A 21,053-nucleotide genomic window follows, 5' to 3' on the forward strand; every position below is an offset into this window, starting at 1 on the left:
CATTGCTGATATTGTTTATGCTCAAATTATTGACTACTTTGCTGCTTGCATAAAAAATGGCTGCTAATTTTTATGTATTTTGATCTTTGTTTTTATGGATGATGCAAGAAAATGATCAAGAGCTCAATTACACTTACTGGCATAATATTTGTTAATTGTGAGACTGTTAAAAAGAAACATTCCTTTGAGGATCAAGCAGAACCACCTCCTGTCCTCTTGTATAGAATAGTACTCCTATGAGGGAATGCTGCTAATGAAAAATTTATATATAACTTTGTGTAAAGGAAGTTTTTAAGTTCTGAAATGGAGTGGCATATAATTGCCTGTAATCTCTAGGCTGATATTTTACTGTGGCATTTCTTTGCTTCTCATTCTAATAAAATATTAACATGGTAAGCTAATTGTTTCTGTCAGAAACAAGTTGTTCAGCATAATAACCATTTTCTTCATTTGAAAACGTGTCATTTAACTTGGTAGAACTCTCTGAAAATTATGTCATATTCTTTCCCATTTTCATCTCTACTCTTGCTTTCTGGTTGCCCATTCTAGCAATACAAGACCAAGTCAAGCTACAAGGCTTTTGCAGCAATCCCTACAAACACATTGCTTTTGGAACAGAAGGTCAGTGTTGGCTCAAAAACAGTGAATTTTACATTTCTAACGTGATTTTTTAAATGTTTTCTAAAATTTCTGTTGGGAAGATTTCTGTTTTAAAGTTCTGCCTTTACTAAAATAACATTCCGTTCTCAGTTTAGGATGATGTGGTGAAAACATTTTGGTGAATATAATTGTAGGAGATATATACAATTATATTATATATTGTGAATATAATTTATCACTAGAGGCTGAATATGAGCCTAGAGATGTTTAATCCACTGTCAAGCTGCTTTGGGAAACTTGATTCAGATTTGGATAAATCCTTGTTCTTTGGAATTTTAAATAATTATTATATTCAAAAACTTTCATATCAAGAACTTTCATATCTATCCATATTGATCAAAAGAATTGGGGTAAAATGGGATTATTTGTGAACAGTTGGCCACATTGGTTGTTGACTGGTAAAGAGTTGGTGACTAACAGTGGCTTCCACCATTGTACTATACTGATACTCAGATATTATAGCTGAGCATTCAACTCAGCCTCATAGATTCCATTGTGGACTAAACCTCTTCACACATCCATTCTTGCCAGCCAGTGGTCCCACTTTCATCAACAGAAGGGAACACTGAGATGACTGTCAGTGACCCAACTGCTTTCACACGGCTCCAAGAGATTTTTGCTTTGCTATTAAGGGTCATTAATAATAAAATTATAGGTTGTTACATAAGTAGGTAAATTAAATTAAAGCCTCTTGTTTAATAAGCATGTTATGCATGTTTATATGAAAGCCAAATAGAGGATTGATATCAGAATCCAAGTGAAATGAGTTACCGAGTCTGTGAAATTATCCATTTCATATATTACTTTTATGATTATGTATTTAGTCAATTTATTTCTCAATGCACTAAGTCCATTTTTTTTTTCTGTGTAATTATGGAGCTTCAAGACTGTTACTATCATTTATCGAAATGTTGTTTGCCAACCAGGTGGTATTTTGATCACTGGTTTATAAATCTACATTCTTATTCTTTTAGCATGATCTGAAGAGTAAAACCTTTGTATGATCTCTTATCTAATAAGTAGGAATTGTTAGTGGGATAAGTAGTGTATAGGTAGACATTAATTCCAAATTATAAACAGGTAGTGTCCAATCTATGTTCTGTATATGTAAGTGCTTTGAACTGTAGGTTCACTAGGCTGCAGGAAAATCTGCAGCTTTTTCCCTAGCATCTCTCCTGAATTTCTACCCCTTATTGCCTGTTAAAAGATGAGACGGGACTACAACACGGATTTCAGGAGACTTCAGGAGGTTGTGGAAAGGGACACTTTTCCATTGCCCCTTATTCCACACTCTAGGTCCATAATGTTGGGAGATGGTGGCAGAGTTCCCACACCACAGACTCTCTGCCTATTTTGGATGACTATTTCTGGAAACTTGTCACAAGCGTGTGCTTTCACAGATGTGGGAGAATCACTCTCCATCAGCAGTGAGACAAAGAGGAGTTGAGGAGCCTACTTTCATCCTCATCCTTCCCTCATACTTGTCTCACCTCATCTAGTCACAGTCTCCTGGAACTATGTTCTGCTACTATGTAAATTTCCTATTTAGAAAAATGAAAGGTAATTTTTCTGAAAGTCTTCTGTGAGATAAGACTAGATGTCAGTACTGTTTCCAGAATCTCTGTCCATTAGGATTGTTTCCAGAATTCTCTTCCAATTAACTAAATTATAGAGTTTATAATGTATTCATTAGTCAGTAAAGATGAAGAGTCATTAGTTTAATTTCCAATTTTATTAGAAACCCATTTCATAAATGTGTATGGTGTTATTGATGTATATTTAACCTATTATACAAGTTCATGTGCAAAAGATTTTGTGTTTTAAATTTTAAATAAAACGTTGTGTAGGAAAATTATTTCTATTTTTAGTACAAAAATATAAACATGACATCTAAATTTAAAATAATGTTATTCCAGAGGGGGCTGAATTATTGTATAAGTACTAATGTAGGTTATTGTCTCTTGGCTAGTATAGTTTTTGGACCATAAACATTTAACTTATTCAAAGGTCTCAGATATGATGTGAATTTTTTTTTCTTTAGGCCCTTTAAATTATTCCACATATTTTCTGCAGGCTTTCCCATGTTATGTGTTCCTCAATAAGAAACTTTGTAAGAATTTTAAAATATCAAAGCCTTATCTAAAGATTTTATGAGTTGCCTCCATTTTCAATGATATTTTTTGAATGATGTTGTATTGCTCCTTTCGGTGTTATAGTTTTAAAAAATCAATCTGACAATTTAATCCTTTACACCCATCTGCATATACAATAGACTTTATCTTAATGCCGTTGACATCAAAGGGATTTATTTCTGAATTGAGTGAGAAAATTAGGACTATAATCTTGAGGAACTCTTCTATTTATGGAAGAATAAAAATCTTGCAATGTTTTAAATCACAGAAGGTTTTCTGAGATCTCTTTGATGTAACACAGAACACCACAGTTCAGGGGTAGGGTCATGTTGTAGATTCATTCTAATACTTGGTTAGGGTCCCTGCTGTGGAATGCCTTGAAGCTGGAGCGAACAAAAATAATTCATGTCTTAGCTATTTCAACAATTCTCTCTCCAATTGGATTATACCAATGGTGGGTATCTTATGCCACATTCTGTTCTACAGCATATAGTATAATTAATGAGAAACCAGATTTACTTTTTAAAAATAATGCTATTTTTAAAAACAAGATTTTCTCCGAATTGAAATACAAGCATCCCTTGTAATGAGACATTAAGCTCTCATTGGATTACTGGATTGGTTTCAGTTTTAATCAACCCTGGATGAAGCCCATCATTCTTAAAAGAGTACACTTTGTTGGCAGAGAACATGAGGTTTCTGGTACTTCTGTTCTGTAATTTATTGTCTGCATCAAAATTTAAATTTATATCTTATTCCATATTCTATCATTTTTCCCCTGTGAACCTTTAAGAAGGAAGCATTTGTAGCTTAAGTCTTAAATAAGGATTTATAGGGAGAGAGAAATGTAAGGTATGATTTTTATTGTGTTGGCTTCATCAGGGTCTTTGGCTTAATCTCCTGCCAATAATCATCTTCTCCAAGAATCACATGAGGATGAAATACAAATGATTATAAAGTAATCAGATTACTTTACATTGTGACTGTCCATAGACTTTATTACATTATGTTCAACAATGTACTAAGGTCTGTAGATAAAATAACTTTGATATGGACTTTATTTTTAGTCTTTGTATTAGTCTGTTTTCACTCTGCTGATAAAGACATAACTGAGACTGGAAAAAAAGAGGTTTAATTGGACTTACAGTTCCACATGGCTAAGGAGGCCTCAGAATCAAAGGCACTTCTAACATGGTGACAGCAAGAGAAAATGAGGAATAAGCAAAAGCAGAAACCCCTAATAAATTTATCAGATCCTGTGAGACTTACTCATTATCATGAGAAGAGCAAGGGGAAGACCAGCCCCCATGATTCAATTACCTCCCTCTGGGTCCCTCCCACAACACATGGGAATTCTGGGAGCTACAATTCAAGTTGAGATTTGGGAGGGGACACAGCCAAACCATATCAGTCTTGATGTGTGTATTGCTGTCTTTTTGAGAGAATGTTAAAGGTATCTCTTTCATTGAGTAGTTTTTCTTCTTATCATCTGAGTCTGACAGCAATAGGTAAAAAGTTAAAATTAAACTGTTTGGCACATATTAATATTCCAAGTAAATAGATTATTATTTTTATCATGTAATTGTTAAATGAGGAGAGACTGAATGAAGAAGTATTTCCATAAATCAAAGAATATGCATCTTTATTGTCTTACCAATGGTTAATATTTTTCCATGAAAATATAAATTTTTTCCTTGAAAGTAATTTAAATTCTCTGTTTCCTTCCTCATAAGTATTTCTGAGCATAAAATTAGGGCTGGGGCTAGGTACAATGTTCCTAATAAATGGCGTTACTGTCTGCCATTTTCATGATACATTTGATTCATAAGACGTGTGTACTTGATAGAAGAATTCTGGAGCAGCTCAGTTTTATATATAACAAAAAATAATTACAGGTTTAATTATTTAAATGGAAAGTTATAGGGTAAACATCTTTCTTTTGGTGCAAGGAATATAAAATTAGTTATTTTAACAACTAATAAAAATGATGGCATAAAAAGAGAAAGGTAAAATTGTGATATATCCTGTCAGCTGTCAAGTCTATTTATTCTAAGTTGCCTCTTTGATTTTTTGTTTCATTTTTTGAAATGGGGTCTTGCTATGTTGCCCAGGCTAGATTTGCACTGCTAGTCTCAAGCAATCATCTTGTCTCAGCCTCTTGAGTAGCTGAGACTGCAGGTACACACCACCACACCCAGCTAAGTTGCCTATTTAATTTTTTAAAGCATGAGTTGCTAAACTCCAATCTTATTAAACGTGTCCTTAGGTGAGACTATTTTAAAATCTCTTTATGTCTTAGCAGGGTGTGATGGCTCATGCCTGTAATCCCAGCACTTTGGGAGACCGAGGTGAGTGGATCACCTGAGGTCAGAAATTCGAGATCAGCCTGACCAACATGGTGAAACCCTGTTTCTACTGATAATACAAAAGAAAAATTTAACCAAGTATGGTGGCAGATGCCTGTAATCCCAGGTACTCTGGGGGCCGAGGAAGGAAAGTCACTCGAACTCGGGAGGTGGAGGTTGCAGTGAGCCGAGATTGCGCCACTGCACTCCAGCCTGGGTGACACAGTGAAACTCAGTCTCAAAAAAAAAAAAAAATTTCTTTATGTCTTAACAATTTAACAAAACCTTATTGCTAGTTTAGCACTAAGCTAGTTTAGAGAAACATTGCTTAATTTAGATTTTAGTACAAGAGGCAAATGTGTTCCCAATTTCTTTAAAAATGGAGAAGAGTCCAGGACTCAAATCTATGGTAGATGGTTCTCAGGTAGTTGTCTACTGTGTGCGTAATTTAAAAAAATTATCAAATTGTATTTAATTATGCATATTTACTGCTTTCTTCCTTTATCTTGAACTTTTTGAGGAGATAGATATACTATATTCTTTACTAAACATTCATTGAATAAATGAGTTTAGTTTGGGGCCATATAGGTCTGTACAATTTCCAATTGTATTCCACAGGTTCTTAAGCATATAAAAATAAAGTAGACTACTGTATGCCAATCAAAACAACAATAGCAAAGGGTCTTTCTTTAGGAAAGAATAAGCCTCATCAATTCTACTTCCATGGAAAAGCTTATAGAATGGCCTTCTGCTAGAAGGGAAGTAAGCCAGTACCTTTTGAAGATTAGACAATACAATCACAATGACTACCATATTGAATACTCTAGTGTATCAGATATTGGGCTAAGTGTGCTTTCATCTTCACAACTCTGTGAAGAATTTAATGCTCAAAGAAGCCAAGTAAATTCCCTAAAGCATCAAGGTTACTAAGTTGCTAAATTGGACCTCAGAGGAGCTCTGATTGGCTCTCAGCCTTCCCTGTTCCCTACTTTACAGTGACATCAGCTAACTACAGTGAATTATTGAGAGGGATGTTGATATGGGATCCCTGCCTACAACACTTGTTTTCATTACTTGGTAAGATATATTTATATCTTCATTAAATGAGAGCAAGAAGAGTATTTTGTTTTTATGTGGAAAAATTAAAAGAAAATGGGAAATAATGTGGCTCTGAGATGACTTGAGAGAGTGATGGATTACAAACCAGCTCAATTCGTTGAGCTACTGAAAGAGATGAGGCAAATTACAGTGAAGGAGGTGCTTCTGGAAATAAAGAACACCCTTCTGCCATCCTTAATTAAGTGCAAAAAAAGTATAGATTCTCCTACCATTGAGCTTTGCTGGAATGTGTTTGAAACTCGTTGGAATGGTTTGCAAAAACTCCCTTCTCTGTAGGAGGAACAAACATTTAACTTTCCAAAGCTCTTGGGAGTAAAATCACCAAGCAGAGTTTCTTCAGTTCTTGATATTTTTAAACCAATCATGTAAAAATATTTTACTGGCAAATATTCCTAGATCTTTAAAGTAACCCTACTTTATATATCTGCAAGCTCCTTTGGTTTGCAGTGTCCTTTTTTCCTTTCCTCCAGAGGTGAATGTTATTCAGACCTGAATCCCCAACTAGACAATCAAAGTGAGATTCATTTTTCTAACAATATCTACTATCCTACAAATGGTTTTGTATTAGTCCAGTAGGTATTTTGTAGTCCTTGGGGGATTTATTCTACCAAATAGCAGGTCATATTAACAAAGTATAGGAGAATTTAGGGTAAACATAATTTTGGGGGGTTGATTTGATCATTACTAAAATCTAATAACTCAGGAATGAAAATTTTGAAATTCAATCAAATAGATAGTCTAGGTATAACAAAAAGTTTACAGATTCTGTTAGATCATTCTTCCTTTGGAGGCAGTTTACTTTCCAACTCCTGATTTTTAGAACTTCATCGTATATTTTAAGGGAGCAAATTAGACTAACTCAATATATTTGAGTAAAAAGTGTTTGCAGTTTCATCAGAGGCACTCATAACTGGGAATACCTATTACAGTTTATTGGCATACTTTTATACAAGGACTTTGATTTACAGTGCTTTTTCACATTTCTTGTCTCTGAATTTTAATGTAGTGTTAAGTTCAGAAGCTATTTTCTGCTATGAGATTTATTTGGTGTCTTTTCAAAAGCTGGGCCCCAAAGTTGGCCCTTCTGAACAAACTACCGGCACTTCTAATGATAGTATTTCTGATTATTTGTATTTGTTAAGAATTCTTTAAGATGAATGAGCTCAAAGAATATTCCATTTATGCCTCAATTTCTGTAGTCCAATTTGGTAGAAAATGTACATTTTTAATAGCAATAATTTATTAGATAATATTTTAAGAGATTTTTACCCAAAATGAATAAGTCTAGAGAAACAATATATTCCTGCAGGCTAGCTTGCCAAAAAGCAATCTCTGGTCAGAATTCTTACTAATGGAGATTTAAAATATGTGTTTAAGAGAAATTTTTGGACAATAGGAAAAGAAGCTAGAAGGAGTGTATATCACAATGATACATCTGACAAGTAACTCACAGTCAATTAAAAAAATCAATTCTAGTAAATTTCAAGACTATTTAAGTTCAAAATAAGCCCCCCATCCAATTTTTAAAACACAGTCTGAGTATTTTGTACCATTTCAAAATTTTAGCATTACTGACCTAGCACAAGTTATCTTCTATAGTTTTCCAACGGACCTGAGTAGATAGTTCTGTCATTCTCTGAGTGAATGTCAATATCACAAGTAACCTAATAAAAGTTATGTTTGCCAGCAGTAAGTTTCCACAGACTAATCAAAATGTTAATCTTATTTGGTTTAGGTTGAAAAAGGAAATAATCTCATTGCACTAGCATTGATTATATGCTCAAATCTTTGATGGTAAACAAATTTAACTGTAATATAGAGAAAGATACAGTTTATTTGTTAATTAAGTTACTCAAAGAGTTTAAATCACTTCTCTAGAGCATTTTACCAGGGAGTATTTAAATCATATTATTTCTATGATTCATTTATTAATTTAACTTAACTTCATTTATTCATTGGTTTACCCAGTGATTCATCATAAAGACCTTTACTGAGCACCTATCATATTCTTTATCCTGGGCCTACAAAGATAAATATCATATTTTCTGTAGTCTATTAGGACAAATAGCCCAGTAGGGTAGAGATATAGTTTAAAAAGTAATTATGATACAATATACTTAAGATATGTGCAAAGTGATATGGTGCCCCAAACAGAGAATGGCTGACTTTGCCTAGTGTTAGGCCAAGAAAGATGTTATAAAGGAGTTTGATTTGGATCTTCAGGATGAATAGGAATTCTCTAAGTGAACTGAGAGTGGATCTAGGAAGAGTTAATTGCATGTAGTTCAAAAGATCACTGCAAGTTCAAAGAATTCAAGTGGTTCTTTGTGGTTGAAGAGCAGCCTTCGAGTGAGGAGCATAGGAAAGGCATTGTTGGAATGGTGAGCGAGAGACAGAACAGAATCCCCTCCTGAGGAGCTGGCTCTTAGTCCTGATCTTTAATTTCTGACATTTTTTGTCTCCATAATTTTCACTTTAGTAGAGGTCACATGTGGTGTGAAACCTAAAATTAAGGCCCAATATTGTGTGCTACCTTGACATCTGCTAGCATTGAGAGAGCCTCAAATGGCCTAATTGCAAGTTCCCCTCTTCACTCCGCTCCTGCAGATACGGTTCTTTAGCCAAACAACCCTCCTTATCCAACTGACCAGGTGCAATTCCTGAGTATACCTTAGTAATAGGTTCCAGTTCAAACAAGCCAATCATATCCTTTGGTGGAACCAGGGGCACATTACTCTCTGGATACCCACAACCCCTGGTTGTTCCTTATTGCGACGTCCATGTGGCCCTACATGTTTTGTGATGTCCCCCTTCCCTGGACTGTGAGTATATGTGACTAACAAACTGTTGTGGATTTTATCTGTATAGTGTCAAGGGTTATGTAACCATCTATCCCTGTAACACAAGGAAAGGAACCTCCCCACCATTAACAAGGTGAACAGGAGATGATTGAAACAGCATGCCAGGAAAATATTAAACCATCTGAACACCAGTGAAGAGTTATTTTTGTGAAAATTTCAGTTCCCTGCCAATCATTTCTCATGATTAATCATAATTTTAAAGAATGAAGAAAGCACAATATAGATTTTTGTTATGGTAAGAAAGAAGCAATCTTGAATGTTTTTATTAGGTTATCATAAAAAACCTTCCAAATTATGTTACTTAATACAGAAAAGTGGATTTTGAAAACAAAAATTTCCAGACAATATTTACCTGTATGAGCTATTGAAACATGGAATAGTAAAATTTTATCTTTTAAAGTCACTTTTCTGAATTCTTAGGGGTATATGCCATGCCAAAATGGCAGTTCTAGCATCTGGACCTGGTAATTCCCAATTCTTAGGGGGTATGTCCCGTGCCAAAATGGCAGTTCTAGCATCTGGACCTCGTACCTCTTGGTCAAGGCTAATAGTTCTGGATGGAGATCCCTGGTTGTTAGAAGGGGGAAAAGAGATTTTGATGAGCAATGGATTCCATGGTTTCACAACTGGCATAACACCTTCTATCAGGATATATCTACCTCAGAATGGGAATAAAGAAATGAGAAATAGGAGGTAAATCTAAATAATAGGAGAGGGGAACCTATAATTCTAAAAAGTTATATGATACATGACAATAGAGAACTGAGTCTTTCATTTGCCTGTTTACAAATCTACCAGAACACATATATTCAAGTGACGATATTTCTCTGGAAAATAACTGCATTGTGCCTACAATTGCTTATTGCATTTTTGGTAACCTCTTTTATAACTATCTTCAGAACTCATGGCATATATTTTTTTCTGTAACCTTTCTGGCTGTAGATTTTCAAACTTTGAAAGTATACTGAAACTAGATTGCTTGAAAAACTTCCTGTTGTAAAATACCTATAATTGAGGATCAATTTAAAAAATGCATTAAAAAACAAGTCAAACCACATGAAATTGCCATCTTGGCAAGTGTTTTTCAGCTAAATACTGACAATTTTGTGTGTGTTCAACCCAGGATAATGCTGAGTTCACACACACACACACACACACACACACACACACACAAAAGGGGGTAGGGGAAATCCCCAAGGGTCAAATACTAAAAGCAGGCTGAAATTCAGAATATTTATCATGGTGCTGATGCTCTGGTAAGATAGAGAATGGGAATTGCATCCCCATTAAGAAGTCAAGATTTTTGAATTGTTACACTCTCAGTTGCAAGAAGAATGATAACATTTTTATTTTTCAAAGGGAAATGACAATCCTGCTTTTTTATTTTTATATTTTTAGAGACAGTGTCTTACTCTGTTGCCCAGGCTGAAGTGCAGTGATGTGATCAGGGCTCACTGTAGCCTCGAACTCCTGGCCTCAACTGTCTTCCTGCCTCAGTCTCTCAAGTTTCTGAAACTACAGGTGTATGTCACCACATTCAGCTAATTTTTAAAATTTTTTATAGAGATGGGATCTCACTGTGTTGCCCAGGCTATTCTTGAACTCCTGGGTTCAAGTGATCCTTCTGCCTCAGCCTCCCAAAGTGCTAAGATTACAGGTGTGAGCCACTGTGAATGGTCATAACATTTTCTTATAGCAATCTAGGCTTAGGGTAGGAAAAAATGACCTTTAGTCATGAGCCTACCCTGAGACAGGTTTGAGATTTAATTTATACAATCTCTGTGATAAAGAAAATATGTGCTGAAAATCGAAATTTGAATTAATTTTAAATTAGCTTGCCTTATTCTGCACCTGCAAATATAGAAGTAGCTTGTATTGGACCAACTGTTTTACAGATAACAATGATAATCTCTGGATAAGAATATAAAAAACTATATGAAGGTACTGAAGCATGACCAAGGCAGGTAGAAACTGCAATAGAGTCAACACTTGCAAGAAAAATATGGCACTAGGTTGGTTTCTAGATTTTATAGTTTTTCACCTTATAGGTGGTCCCTTGTCTGGTCACAATGAAGTAGTGAAAATTCAGCAACAACCCAGCAGACTTATTAGATGAGGAAACAGAGAACAGTGTAAGGTCATACAGAAACTAGAAAGTGAGGGGAGAATCTGGAAAAGAGAGTACCAAATGGAGCCCTAAAGGTTGTGGATAAACTCTGCCCAAATCTCTGGATGACTATTGAATGTGCCCATTAGACCCAGCAGAGGAGAAAACAATGAAATAGAGATTTTGCCAAGTTCCCATCATTAGGGAGACAGGGAGTTTGAAGCCAAATTGGTCGTATAAGCAAAAAGAACAAAGCCAGAGGCATCATGCTACCTGACTTCAAACTATACTACAAGGCTACAGTAACCAAAACAGCATGGTACTGGTACCAAAAGAGATGTATAGACCCATGGAACAGAACAGTGGCCTTAGAAATAATGCCACACATCTGCAACCATTTGATCTTTGACAAACCTGATAAAAACAAGCAATGGGGAAAGGATTCCCTATTTAATAAATGAAGTTGGGAAAACTGGCTAGCCATATGCAGAAAACTGAAACTGGACCCCTTCCTTACACCTTATACAAAAATTCAATCAAGATGGATTAAAGATTTAAACTTAAGACCTAAAAGAAAAATGTCTTCATGTTAAAGAATAGTTCATCAAATACTTCAAATATTTTTTCTTGGAATATTAATACATACAAGGCTTTCTTTGAAGAGACTTTTCTACTCCAGTTATATGACTAGAAGCCTCATATAAGAACTATTTCATTTATCACTAGGCACTAGATGAACCAGCCAAGACTGAAAGTGTCTCCAAGGACAACACATTAGAACCACCAGTGGAGGTAATAACTTCAGATTACCCCTGCTTTTGGTATGCAATCCCAAAACTTGTTGCTAACCCAGTACCTGGTTTCAATTCTTCCAGCTGTATTTCCCTGCACAGCTCAGGCAGCAAACTGAAGAGCTCTGTGCTACCATTGATAAGGTCTTACAGGATTCCTTGTCTATGGTAATGCCTTAGACTAGAATGTGCAATTCAAACATTTGCTTTGCTTCTCTTCATTTTCCTCTACTTTAGTATGATGCCTCACAGGCTTGTTCTTTTCTTTCCTTTTCTCTTCTTCCTTCCTTCCTTTTTTTTCAGCATTCTTCTGATTCTCCTTCAAGGTCCCCAAAGACATTGTTGGGTTCTGACACAGTCAAAGTATGTATGTATTTAATATAATTTATGGAACTGTAAGATTTATTAGATCAATGATTTCCAAACTGCAATCAAGGTCCAATAGTGAATTGAGAAATAAATTTAGTGAATAGCAATCAGTCTTTTTTGTAGAATTTTAAAGATAGCAAATATTAGACTTGGTTTCAAGTAATGTGTAGGTTTTGTTGACATTTGATTACATGTACACATATAATGCAAGGTACGTGTATACAGGGTTGCAAAGTAAAATCTATTTCTGTGGGTCAAGTTCAAAACAATTTGAAAGCCAACATATTAGACTATTTTTTTTTACGTTGACATTTAGAATGTATAATTTGTGGCTCATTCTCACTCAAATTATAGATTCAATATTTATGGAATTTATAGTCACTTGAAAATAGAGAAGTAAAAAATGAAGTAGACTAAAGTAAAATTAGTCTAAGAGGTTTAACAGAAGTATTATTTCTAGAATTTTTTTCTTTTTGCTGATTGAATTTATTTCATTATTCTTTGACTCAAAGGGAAATAAAACTGGATATTTTAGATTGTTAGAGTACTACTAAACTATTAATTGTTGTAATTGTGTACGTATTTCCTTCTTATAAAATAGTTATTTTCATTTGTTATTATAAAATACTACATTTCTCCAAATTATTTTTTTCAAACACTTAAGCTCTACTCATCCAAATTTCAAAATGCCTATGATTTTTCCTTTACTGATAATTGTTAGTTATTAGTTACTGTTTTTCTTTTTTTTGGTCAGCCTTATTTATTTATTTCCTTGGAATTAGTATACTTTTTTCCTGTCCTTTCTTAAAACATGGGACACTGTGCATCTAAAGTAATTTTCAAATGTACAGAACTATACATAACGAGAAGAGTAATCCTAATTTTCAATTGGAATATTATCAATAAATATCCGTTAGTAATGACATATAAAACCCAGTAATCAATTATTATCATATTAATTATATTTTAACAGAGGACCCACAAATGGATAATTATAATTTCTGTATTTGAAGTCTATTTTGTTGTATATCCTTTAAGCCTTTTAATCTAAAACTTTGATTTGTCAAAGATATTATATCAATTTTAAAATATATATTTTTTCTTATTTCATTTGTTGAACATGTAAAAGACCTGTATTATATTAAATATAATGAGAATGGGATTTAAGAAGTTATATATGAATAATAATCTACATTACTGGTTTCTTTAACAAATATTTAATGCTTATGGTGTTAAAAAAAAAACCCGGTATTTTAGGCCACTTCATTCAAGGCAATTTTTCATTCAACAGGTATTTATTAAGCACCTACCATAAGTTTTGTACTGCAAGGCACTAGGAACATAAGCAAGGCTGAGTAACCTAAGGCACATGCTTTGAATGTAGTGATCAAGGGGTAGAATTCAAGCTGAGACCCAAAGGTGGAAAAGAGCCAGCAACAGAAATTTCGATCAGGAATAATAGCTTTCAGGTACAGAAACAGGCATGTGTAAATTTCCTGAAGCATGAAAGAGCTTAGTGTGTATGAAGATAAAGAAGACAGCCAATGTGCTTGCTGTACACCGAGCTAGGGATGAACAGTGCAAATGATGTTGAGAAACTGGGTTAAGCACAGTAATTTAAACACTTATTTGCCATGGTATGAAGCTTTTATTCCAAAGAAAGTGGGGAGACATAAAACCATGGTGGGAATAACATGAAACTATAGAAGACGATCAATAGGGCTGCTGTGAGGAGGCTCCTGCAGTCAGGGAAACAGTCAGTGGTGGTGTGGTCTGAATAGTGTGGGTCTGAATAGAGCTAGAGAGAAGCATGACCGTTTGAGGCTTGCCGAGAGTTTGGGTGCGGGTAGTGAAGGAGAGAGAAGAATTATGAATGAACTACAGGTCTCTGCTTTGAGGATAGACAACAACGAAGGAAGAGCTGTATAGTGGCAGGCAGAGGGTTATGTCAGTTTTAGACAAGGATGAGTTTGAAGTGCTTATCAAGAAAGCTTAAACCTGTGTGTTTGAAGCTGATCGGAGATATTTGAGGGTCATTTGCACATAGACATTGTAAGTGTCCTGTACAGAGCTCCAAGTAACATAACAGCACAGGTCTGAAAAAGGAGATGGAGAGCCGGTAAATGATAACGAAAAGGCTTTTATGGTAAGAGGAAAGTCAGAGCAGTGTGATATCATGGAAGCTATAAGAAGAGAGTGTTTCGAATATAATTATGTTGATTGCAGCCAAGGGTCAGAGAAAGATACTAAAGGAGTGTTTATTAGATTTGACTTGTATATTTTGAAACCATATTGCTGGTGCTTGTGTGTTGGCATTCATTCTCGTTTTTGAGTTTTTAGAAGCTTTATCGGCATATATAATCATTTTTTAACTTAAGGTTTTCCTCTTGAGTATTAATATAGTGACTTTCTATTTATGATTTTTAATTGTTGTTTTCCTAGATGTATCATTTACTGTTACTTTACTTTTTTTCATACCCTTTTGTCTAATTTTCTTCAGAACAGCGTATTTCTGGATATAATTTTTAGTCAATCAGATTCTATTTGCTAGGGACCTTAAGACACTTATAATTATTGCAATTCTTGTTATGTTAGGGTGAATTTTTGCTATCTTATTTCGTGTTTTCTATTTAAAATGTTTTTATTTCTCTTTTTTTTTCTGCTTTCCTTAGGCAATTTTGATATTTACTAGTTTAAACATCTTGAAAATTTTACTTTATATCTTGTTACTTCTGGTAGTTACATGTACATTCTTAAAGACAATTATTATGCTTAATTTTGTATCAATTTAAAAATGTATAAATGTCTTTCCCCAACATTTTGTAAGCACTATAGCACTTTTCACTTTCTACTTGTTTTTAATCAACCTGTATATAAAAACACAAGCACATACATATACAATTTATTAGTATTGTTTTGAACTTTATGTCTGAACACTTCTTGATCTTTCCTTTGTTTAGATACTTATTTCTGATTTAGATCCTTATTTTGCACACATTCAAAGCTTTTTCCTGGGTTTATTGTTTTTCTTGTTGGAATCCTGCTTCAAGTTGTATAAAGCAAGATCTTTTTGTGTAGATTTTGTGAGCTCTGTCCATAATAACATCTTTATTTTGCCTTTTCATTTAAATTATAGTTTTGCTGCAAATAAAATTGTAGGTCCTCTTTCTTCAACATTTTCCCCCTAGGTTTCTTCTTCTTCAACAACATACTTATGAATTATTTTGTCAGCATACTTGTTCCTCTACTATAGAGTGATCATTTACAGAATTGCTGTATAAGCTTTTAAAACTTTATGTATGATCTTACAGATATTTTTTATGATGTATCTAGGTATGCATTTTTTTCTTGTGTATTTTGATTGTTACCCTTTACGACCTTTCATATGAAGTCTTCGATCTTTTCTTTCCCTTACATTCTCGGAAATTTTTAATCATTATTTTTGCAAACATTTATTCCCACATGGGACTCTTATAATACTGATTTTGTCACTTTTGATTCTGTATTTCATGTCTCTTACTCTTCATATTTTTCTATTTATTATTTTCTAATTCCTTCAAGAAGAATCCTTGATCTAATATTCCAGTTCAAGATTTTGTTCAGTATCTATTCTTTCCTTCAATTGCTGTATTACATTCTTTGTTGAAGCTGACGTAGTTTTTTCTTCTAAATAAGATTTATTGAGGCATAATGTAATCACTGTACACTCCATCCTTTTAGTTTACAGTTCTGAGTTTTGACAAAAGAATCCAATCATGGCCGGGCGCGGTGGCTCAAGCCTGTAATCCCAGCACTTTGGGAGGCCCAGACGGGCGGATCACGAGGTCAGGAGATCGAGATCATCCTGGCTAACACGGTGAAACCCCGTCTCTACTAAAAAAATACAAAAAACTAGCTGGGCGAGGTGGCGGGCGCCTGTAGTCCCAGCTACCTGGGAGGCTGAGGCAGGAGAATGGCGTGAACCCGGGAGGCGGAGCTTGCAGTGAGCTGAGATCCGGCCACTGCACTCCAGCCTGGGCGACAGAGCGAGACTCTGTCTCAAAAAAAAAAAAAAAGAATCCAATCATATAATTACTACCTCATTCCAAACAAAACATTTCCATCAACTGAAAAAGTTCCCTGTGCTCCTTTTTAGTATATGCTTCCCTCCAACCCAAGTCCTGGGAAACCACTTATCTTTTCATGTGTTCCTATGCTTTTGCCTTTTCAGGAATATCATATGAATGTAATTATATAGTCTATAGTCACTTTAGCCTTTACTTAGTAGAAGGCATTTGAAATTTATCCATATCATTGCATGGATCAGTAGCTCTTTTTTTTTTTTTTTAATTGCTGATTAGTAGTCCACTGTGTGGATGTTCCATCCTTTGTTTATCTATTCACCAGTTAATAGATGGTTGGGTTATTTCTAATTGGGAGCTATTACTAATAAAGCTGCCAAGAACATTTGTAAACAAGACTTTGTATGGATATATGATTTCACTTATCTTGGGTAAATACTTAGGAGTGGAATAGAGGAACCATTGTTTTCTTTTATAGCATTTAAGTTTTTCAGATGTCTTATTATGTTTCCATGGAAACTCAAATTTCCCTGAGCATGTCAGCTAAGTTGGGTGTATATATGCCTGGTTCCTGGGATGGCAGGTCCTGAATCCCAAGTCTAGCACTTGCCAATTCTGGTGAGGTTTATTTATTTATTCTTTAAGAGCAGGAGAAGCATGTGCTTCAGAAGGGAGAAGCGCCATAGTATCACCCAGTTCCCACTTGCCACTTCCTCTCCACCCTGGTGACCTTGACCCTCCTTTCTGCCTCCCTGCACCACTGCTTATGGTATATTCTTCTCTTCCAATAGCTGTCCCGGTCATCATTGCTGGGCAAGGGATCAAGGGAAAGATTCATCAGAAGCTGGCCAGTTGTTGAAACCTGTAGTTAACTATTTTCTTCCCGAAGGCTGAAGGACCACTTTGATATTGTCTTCATTGTTACCTCTTTTTCCTACCCTCAGATTTTAGTAGTCCCTCACTTCACCCCATTGATCTTATCTCTGATGTTTAAATGTGTTGTGGCATGAGAAAGCAGGGATAGAATATGTAAAAACAAAACAAAACAACTATTTTGAAATGTTTGGCTGTTAAAAGGAAAAGGAAATTAGGTTGGTAGTAAGGTCAAGAAAGAATTTTTTGTTTTGTGAAGCTGAAAATGACAGATCAAATTTGCATATGGTGGCATTGGTCTCAGCAGAGAAAGAAGTACTAATTCTAGAGAAGAAGGGGAAATAAAGGTCTGAATATTTGTGCCCCACCCACCTACTGAGAATTCATATGTTGAAATATATGAAGGTATTAGCAGATGGGGCCATTAGGAAATGATTGGGTCATGAGGATGGGGACCTTATGAATGGGATAAGTTCCCTTACAAAACAGTCCTGAGAGAAACCTCTTACCCTTTCCACCATGTAAAGACATGCAAGATGGCCTCATCTATGAACCAGAAGTGGGCCCTCACCAGACACCAAATCTGCTAGTGCCTGGATTTTAGACCTGCCAGTCTCCAGATCTGTGGAAAATAAACTTCTGTTGTTTATAAGCCACTCAGTCAATGATATTTGTTATAGTGGCCCAAATGTGTTAAGACCATTTGATAATAAGCTGGAAATGTCCTTCATTGTAACAGGATGGAAAATAAAGGACATGACAGCTACAGATGCAAGAATGTTTGTAGTTTGGTGGAAGAGAAATAATTTTATAACCAATATCTTTAGTTATTTCATAACTAACACCTTTCAGTGAAGTAAAATGTAAGATCATTAACTAAGATTAAGGGGAGAAGGTGTGATGGGGATGAATTTTAAAAAGTTAAAAAAAGTTTATATATTCTACTTTCAATTCCTTTTCTCCAGTTTCCTCTTAAATCTCCTTTTTTATGTCACCAAAACCACTTTTTCCAAGGTTCCTGAAGTCCTCTGCATTGCAATAAACCTAGTCCTGAGTTGAGATGACAGCAACAGAATTTGAGACAGTTGCTCACACCCTCCTCTTTGATACATTTTCCCTCTAGAGTATTTTAGAATGCCATACTCTATCTGTTTTTCCTCTATCTCCCTTTTTGTTATTATTTCTTAGTCTCCTTTGCTGGTTCATCTTCTTCTTCCCAAACTGTTAATGTTGGAATGCTCTAGTCATGAGTCCTCAAACTTCTCATTTCTCTGTATATTCATTCCTTTGGTGATCTCACCCTGTTTTATGTTATGAAAACTAACTACATATATGCTGACAATTCTATTTCTAGTCCATGATTCTCTCTCAAACTGCAGACTTCCAAATATCTACTCTTCCTTTTCATTTAGACTTCTAACAAATGTCTTATCCTCAATATGCAGACAAATAAAATCTAGATTTTCTCCGACAAAATGACTCCGTATGTTGCCTTCTCATCTCCATTGGTAGGATTTCACTCTTTCATTTGCTCAAGGCCAAAAACGTTGGTGTCATGTTTTATTCTTCTCCTTCTCTCACATTTCACATCTCTTCTATAGAAATCCTGTTTCTACAGCTTCAGAATATGTTGACTATGATTATTTCATGGCTTCTGCACTACTGAGCCACCGTGTTTTGTTGGATAGTACAAGAGTTTTGTCCCTATACCTCTGACTCACAATAGTTTATTCTTAACACATGAAACGCAGAGAACCTTTTAAAGCATAAGTCAGATCACGACCTTCCTCTGTTTAAAGCCAGAAGTGCTTACACATTTCCCTCAGAATATAAGCAAAGTCCTCACAAGGTCCTGGAAGGGCTTGTATGGTCTGGTGCCCCAGTACTTCTGTGATTGCCTTTTTCTTCCAACTCTCTCCTTTACTCACTCCATCCCAGCCCACTAGCCTCCTTGCTGTGCCTTGGATGTGTCAAGCATGCTCCTGTCTTAGCACATTAGTTTCTTTTCAAATCAGTTATATCACTGATCACTTTATAGTTTCTATCATACTGTGAAAAATTTTCTGCCTTTATCTCCAAAATCATGGTTAAGTATGGTTGTTTTCAGTCTGGTTCTGAAAAGACACATTTCTTAATCTCTTTGGGTCTTTTTTTTGGTTGTTTATTATTGCCGCTCATCCTCATTCACATTGTCTTGCCTTTTTGTGTATCTGAATCTGATTGTATGCTAGATATCCTATTTGAAAATTTCTTAATAGAAATGGAGACTTCATATGATATTACCTTTCCATAGAAAGTCTTTTCTTTGTTTCTGTCAGACACTGGGAGCACTAGCAAGAAAAAACTACCTGAATTTAATTTAAGGTTCTGAGATTATTTTTTTCTGGACAGTCATCTTCAGATGATTTGATACCAGGTTGAAGACTATGTGAGTCTTCTGGGTCACTCTTACTCCTAGGGACCCAATCTGTTCTTGGCAAGTCCTGGTTGACTTTTATCTATATATACCTGTGAGATATCAAAAGTTTGGGTTAGCTTCTCAAGCAACTCATCATTATTTGCAAACATCCCCAGGGCAAAAGCAGTTCTGAAATGCTGAACTTCTCTCTTCAGGTTCCCATCCTCTTTTGATTTTGCCCAGAAATTATTCACTCTCTTTTTAGTTCATTGATGTATTTGATTAAATATTTTTCAATATATTGGTCAGATTTTTTATTGTCCTTTATGGAAAGATTACTTCCAGTTTTCTATCCACAATTCTCAGTGGAGAAAATCCACCTTAGAAACTTTGCACTTGTTCCTTCTTGTTGGAATGTTCTTTGTCTAGAATACCACATACTCAACTCCCTTACTCCTCCAAGTCTTTGGAGTCTCCTTCAAATGTCACCTTCTCAACACTGATCATCTAATTTAAAATTGTAAGCTCCCAGCACTCTTGACTTCCTTAACATCTAGGTGGTCCAGAAAAATATGAGGTATTTTATAGAAGCAAATAAATTTTTATCTGGAAGCGCATATATTGCCCTAGGCTTCAAATTATTTCTACTCTTTTTCATTGCATTTATTCCTTTCTAACATATAATTTACTTATTTATGATTTCATTGCTTATTTCTCTTCTTCCAGAATGTGAACTCCTCAATGGTGGGACATTTTTGTCTCTTCTGTTTACCAATAAGTCCCAGGGGTGTAGAACAGTGACTGGCACACAGTAGATGCACAATAAATATATGTTGAGTGGATGAATCAATCAAATAGCTATTTCATCTCAGAAAGTGGGCCTACAAAAGAAAAATTTGGGGCAGTACCAAATGCATATTTGAAATTGATAATTATTAATTTAAAATAAAATTAATTAATTTGTTTGAGAGAGTTTCTCCAACAATGTTTTGCATCTCAGATACAAGTATGGAGAAAAATGGATGGCAAGGCCAATTTAGGGTTGAGTTTTTTTTTTTGGAAGTGAACTTGTCACCAGAAGAGAGGAAAATAAAAAAATAAAAGTATTAAAATGACTTATAATATTAAATAATACGAGCTAAGAGGTAAAGCCGGAATAAAGCTGATGAAGGTCAGTGATTTGGAAGTCCCAACGATGTGGATGTTGTACTAGCAGCACTAGAGAAATGAAGATGGTGGATAAGAGGTAGAGGTCTGAGTGTGGGACATTTGTAATTGAAATTTCTGAGAGTTTCTGTTTTACTGGCGAAGGTAAAATTAAGGAGATCTCTGGGAGT

General features: G+C 35.1%; 1 protein-coding gene across 12 annotated transcripts in view; it reads left to right on the forward strand.

Moving 5' to 3' along the window:
- MLIP (muscular LMNA interacting protein) overlaps positions 1-21,053 on the forward strand; it is a 262,957-nt gene that overhangs the window by 140,869 nt on the left and 101,035 nt on the right. For 9 of the 12 annotated variants that reach the window (XM_033217477.1, XM_033217478.1, XM_033217485.1 and 6 more), the window contains 4 exons: positions 550-621; positions 11,951-12,016; positions 12,100-12,183; positions 12,319-12,378. In XM_033217477.1, coding sequence (XP_033073368.1) covers positions 550-621; positions 11,951-12,016; positions 12,100-12,183; positions 12,319-12,378 — 282 coding nt within the window. The remainder of the gene's footprint in view (positions 1-549; positions 622-11,950; positions 12,017-12,099; positions 12,184-12,318; positions 12,379-21,053) is intronic. The other 3 variants (XM_033217480.1, XM_033217481.1, XM_033217486.1) reach the window with 3 other exon arrangements.

The sequence above is a fragment of the Trachypithecus francoisi genome, unplaced genomic scaffold (assembly GCF_009764315.1).
Source record: "Trachypithecus francoisi isolate TF-2019V2 unplaced genomic scaffold, Tfra_2.0 Lachesis_group10, whole genome shotgun sequence".
Classification (NCBI taxonomy): domain Eukaryota; kingdom Metazoa; phylum Chordata; class Mammalia; order Primates; family Cercopithecidae; genus Trachypithecus; species Trachypithecus francoisi.